General features: G+C 42.1%; 1 protein-coding gene across 1 annotated transcript in view; it reads right to left on the minus strand.

Moving 5' to 3' along the window:
• LOC138045097 (polycystin family receptor for egg jelly-like) overlaps nucleotides 1-10000 on the minus strand; it is a 32116-nt gene that overhangs the window by 20308 nt on the left and 1808 nt on the right. Inside the window, exons 3-9 of the mRNA XM_068891486.1 lie at nucleotides 8757-9015; nucleotides 7841-8123; nucleotides 7409-7568; nucleotides 6617-6792; nucleotides 2674-5938; nucleotides 1908-2259; nucleotides 1-173 (exon numbers count right to left, since the gene is read on the minus strand). The exon at nucleotides 1-173 is cut by the window's left edge and continues 285 nt beyond it. Of these exons, the coding sequence (XP_068747587.1) occupies nucleotides 1-173; nucleotides 1908-2259; nucleotides 2674-5938; nucleotides 6617-6792; nucleotides 7409-7568; nucleotides 7841-8123; nucleotides 8757-9015 (4668 nt within the window). The remainder of the gene's footprint in view (nucleotides 174-1907; nucleotides 2260-2673; nucleotides 5939-6616; nucleotides 6793-7408; nucleotides 7569-7840; nucleotides 8124-8756; nucleotides 9016-10000) is intronic.

Here is a 10000-nt window from a genome sequence, read left to right on the forward strand (position 1 = left end):
CTTTCCAAGAATCATCAGAAGATTCATCAATTGGTGAGCCGTCCGAAGATTCATCAAGAAGTGACAGCTTCCATTTATATCCTAACCGGTCATCCATCTTGCAGTCAATGCACCTACTTTCCACGACGAGCCTTTGAAATGGATTCCTCTTTGCAAGGTTGTTAAAAACATTCCTAGAAGGAAAAAAATGCATTTAGAAAAAGGGCGGGGAGAAGTTTTCAATCCAGTGGGCTACTCTCCAGAGTGCATCCGTTTTTTCTCCTTTAGAGGTTAGAGCGGTTTTCAATTGAGTGTCGAAAGTAATTAGCTAATTACTTTGGTTTTGCATCTACTTCACTCAGTGATTGGTTCAAAGTTTTCGCGCCACTTTTTTAACCAATCAAAAGTGAAACCAAAACCAATTGTGGCTCGCGCGTGCACATTTTCCCGCCTTTTGTGTCGGCTACTTGTAATTACTTCGAGTTTTGATTGGTTTGCTGGATTGTCTCCGACCTTTTTGATTGGCCAAAGTAATTTCTTTGGTTTTGGTTTTACGGCACTCGATTGAAACTAGCTCTATCAAAACGTCTTTTTAAATGCGGCCTTCAATTTATCATCCTTATCCAAAAAAGAGTCCAGAACATCTATCTATTTAAAAAAATTAGCCTCTTGTGTTAGGCCTGTTAGTCCGGCCAGAGTTTCAACTTCTGGTCCTGCATGCCCGGGTTGTTCGAAACACGGTTAGCGCTAACATCGTTCAATACCATGGAACCTATAGGCCATTTCGGAATTGCGCAGGGAACTTGGGCGAATTGCAAATTTGAGCCAATCGATAAACTGACAGCATCACATGAAAGATAACATAAAGATAGACTATCTGTCCAAGTTTGATCCTTCTATGTCGTACAGAGACCAATTTTTAAAAAAAACTATCTGTTAAGAGCCTAGAAAGGCCCATCAGGCCGGCGCTTATCTCCGGTTTCCGTAGCATGAAGCGACAAGGAGTATTTCTACACCCCCACTGGATGGGATGCTAGTCCGTCGATGGGTTACCCCCAGCATTTCCGCCGGACCGTGAGAGTTAAGTGTCTTGCCCAAGACCAGGACCCAAACCTGGACCACTCGATCCGGAGTCGAGCACTCTGATTTTGAAGCTGCGTCCCCCAAAACCATATCAACTCTTTAAAGTCAAAATTTTTTTAAAAAAATTTATCAGATTTGCGACAACTGGAAAATCCCGTCATGGACCTACTATTTGGAAATAGGCGAGGTGAAAATCACTTTGTTTTCCTATTTTTATGAATATTGTAGAAATCGTAAAAAAAGATTAAAAGTGCTAAGGGTTAGGGTTAGGGTTAGAGAGGTTTGTATGAAATTTTAACAACGTTTTTAAGTCCGTAACTTGGTCTCTGTTCGACCTAATCTCGTACCCAGATGTCCCTCTGTTACGTATGACCGTGGGAGATCTGGGTACGAGATTATGTCCGACCTAAAAGCATCAACATTCGACAGATGGCCAATCTAATGTTATCTTTTGCGTGATGGTGTCAATTTATCAATTGCTTCAAATTTGAAACTGGCCCCAGTTCCCTGCGCAATTCCGGAATGGCCTTTTCACCTTATTCCAAAATGGCCGCTATTTTAGTGTTCTTACGTTTCCATGCAAATTGGCCCTTATGGCCTCGTTCAAGGTTAAATATTCTTTTAAACTTTACGTTTGAAAGCGAGGCCATAAGGGTCAATTTGTATGGAAACAAAAGTGTACTACAATGGCGGCCATTTGGAATGAGGTGTATAGGTTTTGATACCTCTTAACCAAAGATTGGCGCTAACCAGGCTAAAACCCTCTCTCATCTCATTTACACCAAACCATCAAACCAGTAGCTACCAAGAAGCCTAGAATGTAAAAAAATAAAAAGTGTACTCACTCAATTACCATAGTTGGCGGTTGTCCTACCAGAACTTGCACACTCTGGTCAAAGATGTCCACACGGGTATCCTTGGATATAACAAGTCTAAAGTCGTAAAAGGCTTTCTGATAGAAATCTCCAGTGTAAACTACGACCTTTCGGTTGTCCCCGCCAAAAACAAAAGTTCCGTTTTCCCAACACCCACCATCACTGCTGGGTTCCGAATCTTCCGTTGGGAACTCTTCTTCTTTTCGTTTGCACATCCACTGGAACGTAATGCCCGTCACGTCACCAGGGACATCAGGGTCTTTGGAATCCGATCCATCTAAGGTCAATGGTAACTGATAACCAACAGAGCGTTTCACACTTCCTGCCAAGAGGTGATAGTAACACGTAAATTAAGTTAGTGAAAAGATGCTTAAGTTGCAAATGCGCAGATTTATCAATGATTTTTGGAGGGGAGAGGGTATCTCCAAAAAGAAAAAGTTTCTAAACATGAAAATTTGTCATGCTTTTTTTTTTTATACTTTTCTCGGAAACTTATCACTGACCCATCTTTTCATAATTAGAGGATCGTGGTTTCCCAAATGGTTCTTCGGTGTTTAAACAATTGTGTGGAGGCTAGAGAAACGCTCCGCTCGATGCTATGTCCTGTGTTAATTGTGAGCAAACCTTATGCGTTTCCATGATATTCCGGCAATGTGATTGAGCTCACCACGTGACCTTATCACGTATTGGAGTACTTTTCGAGTATTTTGGATGTAAGGATTTCCTTTGAGCCTACCTCGAATAACAGCTTCCAATTCCGACCGTTTCACTTCAACCCAAACGGTGTGTGTTCCGAAAATGCCCGACAAGTCCCGCTCCTTTCCGATGAAACCGAGCTTAAGGTTGAATTTGATAAGACCAAACGGAAGTTTCCCTTCCCGGATGATCAAATCAGTGGTCTCTAAATCGAGATCCGTTGCCGGAAGTTCCACCATTCTAACAAGATCCTCGGATAACTCAAGCGATTTGCTTTCGTTGTGTGGATCGGCAAACGAAACTTCGAAAGCGCTCCACGCAAAAACAAGGTTTGTTGCTACTGGACATCTGTACGTCACATGACGTTTTAACAGCAATTTTTCTGATTTCTGTATCTCGGAAGGCGGATCATTAGACCCATCACCAGTAATCCTGACAGTGGGAATATCACAAGGGGTGCCTGTTATATTCACAACATTACTTGAACTCTTGGTGGACACGATATTGCTGGCGGTGAGGGTCACATTGAAGCTTCCCATAGTACCATAAACATGTGTGACATTAATTTGTGTCTGATTGGCATTTATTTTGTTAAAAATGAACTGAGGTGACAGTAGTCCTGGCCTACAGTGTTCGCCGCCGAAAAATCCTTTGTAGTAATCGCGATAGTCTAAGATCATGCAAGCATCAGTTCCAGGATCTTCAATATCAATTGTAAAATACGTCGGATCACCCTTAAAGTTAGGATAACTGGAGGTGACTGCAACTTCACCAACTGCTTGCTGGATGGTTACGTCCTTGACCGCTGGTAACTTTGCCAATACATTGTTAACCGTCACTTCGACTTTGTACTGTCCGCTACGATAGTAAATGTGCCAAGCACTCGATGAAGCAGTAATATTCAGTGGCGAGTCATCACCCCAGTTCCAAATGTAACTCACGTCGTTTGGTTGCGAAGTAATGTTAAAATACACAACTTCGTTAGAGCGGAAATAGTTCTTCATGTCTCCAAATCCTTCAGTCAACTGCCCTTGTTCGATACGACCAACAGTTATGATAACATCAATAATTTTTTGAACATAAACTTTAGCTGATAACACAGCGTAGCTCACGTTATTTGAAATGTTGACGGAGATTGTGAAAATCCCTTCTTGCTTAAACGTGTGGAAGAGCTCATGGGATTTAATAGGAGAAATTTCTAGATATTCTTTACCAGAGAAACCGGATCCGTCATTAAAATTCCAAGAGCAGATTGCATCCGTAGGAGCCGTTGAGTTGGATTTTAAGCTCAATTGAAAAGTGACGAGCCCTGGGTTGAGCCTTACAGGACTATCTGCTGTCAAAGCGATATTTTCGACAGGATACTCTGCCACCAAACTGTAGGGCAATACTGCAGAGACTGCTGACAGAGAATTGAAAATGGTGACATTTACGGGAAATTTGCCGGCGCGAGAGAACGCGTGTGTACTAGTTACTGATTCGTTTACGTTCGCGATCGCACGGTAGACCTTGTACATGCTGCCGTCACCGAAGTCCCAAGCGAATTTCATTCGGGTACCTTCCCTTACTATGACGTCAACTGAAACTTTTTCCTGAACTCGGATGAATCGCTTGTCGCTTGCTACCAAAACGTCTGTTATTGCAATATCCACATCATGAATGAATGTGTACTCTTCGTAACCCAAACGGTTGTGACATTTGACCGAGATGTTGTACGAGCCAACAGCTGGAAAACGGTGATCTAACACATTTCCAAGATGCGAGAAGTCAATTTTGAGCGTATCTCCATCTCCAAAGCTTACGTCACAAAAGACGGTTGTACCGTAGTCCATCAAAACGCTAACCTCGGAATCAGTGCCAAAATCTGCTGGAGGTGCATTCAATACCAAGCCAGTAATTTTTTCAAGATGCTGTACAACCACTGTAGCATTGAGAAGTCGTTTAACAGAGTTTACCGCATTATAACAATTAATTTCAACTTTGTAGGTACCAGTATCATTGTACATGTGGGTTGTACTGTACTCTGTGCTAATGGTGATTGGGGAGCCATCTTTAAAGTCAAAAGCACACTTAACATTTGTTCCATTGAGCACAACACGATTAACCGTCACCAAGTCACCGACTGCGAAATACACAGTCTGAGTGACATGCGCAGCTGGGAGAGTGAAATGCACCTCAGTTACCGGTATTTCAACCAACGCTTGAGAACTGATGGAAATGTTGGGGCCAACCCGGTTAAACGCGAGTAAAGTCACCGTGTAATTTCCTACGGCAGCATATGAGTGAGTGATGAATCCCCTTCGACTTGCTTCAAGGGCAGTAACCTTTTGGTAACGTGGACTTCCGTCTCCGAAATCTACTACGTAAGTTACATTTGTCCCCTCGGCTGATTCCCACTGGATTTCAGTTGCCAAACCAATTGCTTTGGCCTCGATTGGCTTCGAGAATCGCAAGCCACTAATGAAGTCAAACACATATACAACTGTATTCAGAACCTTCTGATTCACAGAGTTAGCCACAATAAGAGTCACATAGTAGGTTCCTGGGGTCGCATAGGTGTGGATAGTTGAGTTCAATTGAGTGCGCAAGCTGTTACCATCGCCAAAATCCCAGATGTAGGAGATATTGGAGCCAGAATGCCATGGTATATTAAACACAACGGCGTCATGAGTATTGACAATGGTGCGATGCGTCATAGTAATCTGATCTCCCACGGGAATATCAACGGCTACAGACAAAGTTCCCGTGATGTTCGATGTAAGCTTTTTAATCCCTGTGGAATTGTAGAGATGTCGTATGACAAAATTTGCAGCTTGCACATAGTGAGCTGCCATGATGTAATGCCGGTGGTGCATGCTGGGATTACTCGTCCTCAGTAGTTTTTCGCCAATGTTTGGATGACTGCCGTACTCAAACTCAAACGAGGCCCCAGCAGCTGGGGTTACGACACTAAACGCGAGCTCCCCGCCCTCGGACGTCCATCCTAGTACATCTCCTTCTTGGACTGTCGGCTGCTCGCTGATCGATAAGCTTTCGATATGATGGCCGACGTCCTCGATGGTGATTCGATTTTCCGATATTAGCTCGTAATCTGCTCGAGGTGCGTCGGTCTGGTAAGGCACCTGAGGTTCACAGGAAATCTTTGTCTCTGTAGAGTTCGTAATGCAGCGACGACGAAATATACAGAAAATTTCGTACGGTTGGCACTTCTTCTTTTTCGTTGGTTGACAAGTTCCATTGGTAGACATACATGATTTGTTGGAAAAACAGTAACTCTCGCCTGAAAAGCAACGCGGACGGAAGATCTAAAATAAAGGGAAAAAAATAATAGCCATTAAAAAGGAATACAGAGAAGAATATGGAACTGAAGGTAAGCCTAACTGTAATCCGGAAAGGAACACGCAGATTTGGAGGTTAAACGTTTTCTCAGTCCCACTGCTTGGAACCGAGAAACTCGTAGCCGTCCTAGCACTTTGAATCAAATCCAAAGGTTTACATCGCAAGTAAGTGGCAGCAATACCGCAAAGGGAGATGGGAAGGGCGTGAATTGCATTTGGCTCCCGCCACCTTCGATTGAAGAGCAGAGACGGGGTATGTGGAAGGGCGGTTATTTTGAAAAGTAGGGTCTCGTCTAGCTGGCGAAAATGGACGAGTACGAAAGGCTCTAGTTATATTACGCACTAGATTACATTATTTACTAAAGAGTTTTTCTCTGTAATTCAGAAAGCCGATTTTAACAAACTGACTCTCTTGAAAAAAAAAAAAAAAGAAAATTAACAACCGACGAAAAGATTGTTAAAAATGAGACCTCAAAGAATCCTTTTCTTAGGAGTGGCATCAGAATGACGGAACAAGTAACGAATTGAATGGGATAGGGCCGGGGTCAACTGCGGACTGAAATTGAAGTCATCTAATGTAGTTGCCAGAACATATTGACTTAGAATATAAGAATGACGGAAAATCATACAAGATATCAATCATACCTGCAATTTGACATTCCCGGTTTTTACTCCTTCAAACTCCCACTCGGTGACTTTTCCGTCGTGACGAAATTCGTAAGCTGGGGAGACTATTGCTCCCTGGGGGCTTGCAGACGAATTCGAATAAAAGGACTGATTCTCTCGGGGAATTCTTGGCCCAGCGCTGTAATACCGGGAACCTGAAATTGATAAGTGAGCTCAGTAACGAGCAAAACACTGAGTGTGGCACAACCGAGTTCGTCTTCTTCAAGAGTGGAACAGTGATGGTTCTGATAAGTTCTCCCTTTTAGAAGATTAAAGGTGACTTTCATAAAAACGATTTCGCTCTTGGACTCGCCTAGAGAAAGAGGCTAACATCAGAAACGGCCTACCTCTCTTTGATTCCGTAGTTACGTCACTTCTAATAGGTAAGCGGGAAATCTTTATGTCTATTTACAATGTCAAGACGAAGGGGGGTCACTTTAAATCCACTCTTGGTACTTGCAAACATCTAAAACGGAAAAAGTCAAGATTCCCACAGCAACGGGCTTGGCTTGGTTACGCGCCTTCTATAGCAAGTAAATTTATGATCCGTCTTGTTCCTGAGATATCGTGATTACCAGGGCACAGTTTAAGACCCATGTTCACCCAAAAGACATTGCGCGCCGCTTTGAATAACTCAAGATGGAAAACCCGAAAATCACCGGCGAGTACCCAATCAAAACGTTGGAACTATTTCAAAACAACAACACAAGCGCGCGATGTCTTTTAGGTGAACATGGGCCTTAAAAGTAAATGACTAGTACATTGACTCACTCAAAGAAATCGATTCGTACAGTCCATCTTCAAAGGAGAAAGTGTTATTAATTCGCGTTCCGCGGATGAGGGAGCCATTACACTCTACCCATGCTCCTAAGGGAACTGAGTATGGACAATGCAATTCTACAGGTCCAAGGGGATCGTCTATGTCAAACACCTATCGAAGAAACAAGCAAAGTTAAATATATTTAAACCACGACGAATTTAAACAACGTGCGAACTTTTTTACTGTTTGTTGCTACGCAATGTTCTTAAAGTTTATTCTTTTTATTATAAAAGAACGTTTTTCTACGCGAAAGATCATCGTCGTTGATAAAAACAACCTTTTTAAACATTTCGAAAGCATTTGCAAAGCCGTCCATCTCCAACAAAAAAAAAAACCTTGGTTGGTTTTTTTGGTTTCCCTGCATGTGGTTTTGTTTCTCCCACCTCTGACACTGTGATTGATCCCGTGACAGGATTGGTTGCTTCCATGGAAACAATGTAAGACCCCGGCCGGTAATAAATATGGCGAATCTGCGGCTGATCTGCGGGCTGCAAGGATAGTGATCCATCACCGAGTTCAAAGGTAAATGTTACGTTCTTGCCATGAGTCAAGTTCCCAGATATTGTCACGGGCTTCAGGACAGGCAGACGTGCATTCTTGACAAGATGCAGTCCCAGGATTCGATCGGATGCAGAGTAGATACTGTTACGTAATCGGCCACCGCATCTGAAAAAGAGAGGTTGATAGGGAGAAAGGGGAGAGGCACCCGGGTTTTCTTTCTACATCGTATGCAAGCACTTTTCGTAGCTGCTTTTTTTAAATGAATGGACAACATCAATTCGAAGAAAATAAGTGACAATGAAAAGAACTAACATCTGTCAAGGATTTGTAGTCAAAACAGCCGTGATGAAGTGCCAAAACAACGTGGGTTAACGTTGATTTGGTAAAAGAGTAAACAATATGACCGCTGGTCATTTAACCGTTTCATTTTGAATTTTTAGCTTGTAGCCACGACTTGTAACCACCCCTGTTTAATTGTAATCAGTTTCCTTTGTTATGTTGGTGGTCAGTGCAGGCTACGCCAATGTTTTTTCTCTTTCCTTACAAAAAGAGCAGCTTGTAGGTCCATTTTGATTCCTATTGACTTCAATAGTCTAGAAGCCAAATTAAACCAAATTGATTTCACAGAAACCGCCCAAAAAATGTGATGGTTTATGTGAAAGACGTGCACGTTGCAAGTGTTTAACTCTACAAAGCTATCAGGAACCAGGAATTTGAGCATCTTTGTAAAGAAGATTCTTTTAAGCTACAGAAGACCTGCTGTATCCTCCACTCATGAAGTCTTATTATAATTCTTACTTGAGAGAGTCCTGATCCTCGGTCGGCCATGTTTCGTGGCCTGGGCATGGCTTATCGCAATCAGAATCATCGACCTGGCCAGCGGTTGGCAGGGAGTCTGCGCACAAGCAGATGTTTCCCTCTTGCAAGGTAGCATAGCGGTATTTTTTGCCGCACTGTCTAATACAGTGCAGAGGGCTTATATCTTGCAGGTTATAATCTCCGGGACTTGAAAGAAAAATACGGTTCTCTTCAATAATTGTGAAGCATCCCAAGTACTCTGTAGAACGAAAGGCGATAAGAAAATCGTGAGGAGGAATTGTTAAATCTTGAGGCTTGTCATTGAAGATGTGGATGGAAGGTAGCAATTGAAATAAACGCAACAGCGCTGGGAAATCAAACTGGGAGGACGCAGCCGGCTGGTTGTTCAAAAAGTGTGGTGGTCAGAAGGGCATTTGAACCCGGCGCATGCGCACTGAGATTCAAGCATCCCAACCACTTATTCGTTTGCAAAAACGCTTTTCAATCCAAACCAAAATCAATTTTGCTATCGAAAACGTTTTTTTTTTTGCTGCCGACATTTATTTTGCTTTTTAACCTTGGTTTTGCATCAATTCACGTATTGGTTGGTCTAAATATTTTCTTAGCGTTGTGATTGGCTCATTTACCCCTTTATCTCCCAAGAGTGATTGGTACAAATTTTCTCCTCACAAGCTTAATATATGGTTAACAGACTGGTAACAAGAATAACTAAATTCATCAACAGGTTTTTTTCTTTAGATATATTATCAAATTCCCATAACTGACAGAAAAAAGTAATGTATGGCATTCAGTAAGGAGAATTAACATTCAGATCTTGGGAATGAAACGGTTAATTGTTTTTTGCCTGTTGTGATTAGCTAAAGAAATCACTTCGATCATAGTTTTCCCGAACTAAATTGAAAACCGCTCTATCCTAATTGCTAGTGATATCTCTTCTAAACAACCCTGCAAGAATATCGTATCACAAATCAAGATAGACAGGTACATTTACCAGATCAGAGCTAGGAACTATAGAACTAGGTTAGAAACACTTTGACCGGCATTCAGGACCATATGGTGAAAAACTAATCGTTGAAAGAATTAAAACCTTATGCTCTTAACCACTTTATTGCAAAATCGTCCATTCAACATTCCCTGATCAATTTCTGGGAAGTTAGATCAGTTGATTTAACAATACTAAGGCCACCTACAAATTTTAAACACACTTGAAAATAATCACTATT

This window comes from Montipora capricornis, chromosome 4 (genome assembly GCF_036669925.1).
Source record: "Montipora capricornis isolate CH-2021 chromosome 4, ASM3666992v2, whole genome shotgun sequence".
Classification (NCBI taxonomy): Eukaryota; Metazoa; Cnidaria; class Anthozoa; order Scleractinia; family Acroporidae; genus Montipora; species Montipora capricornis.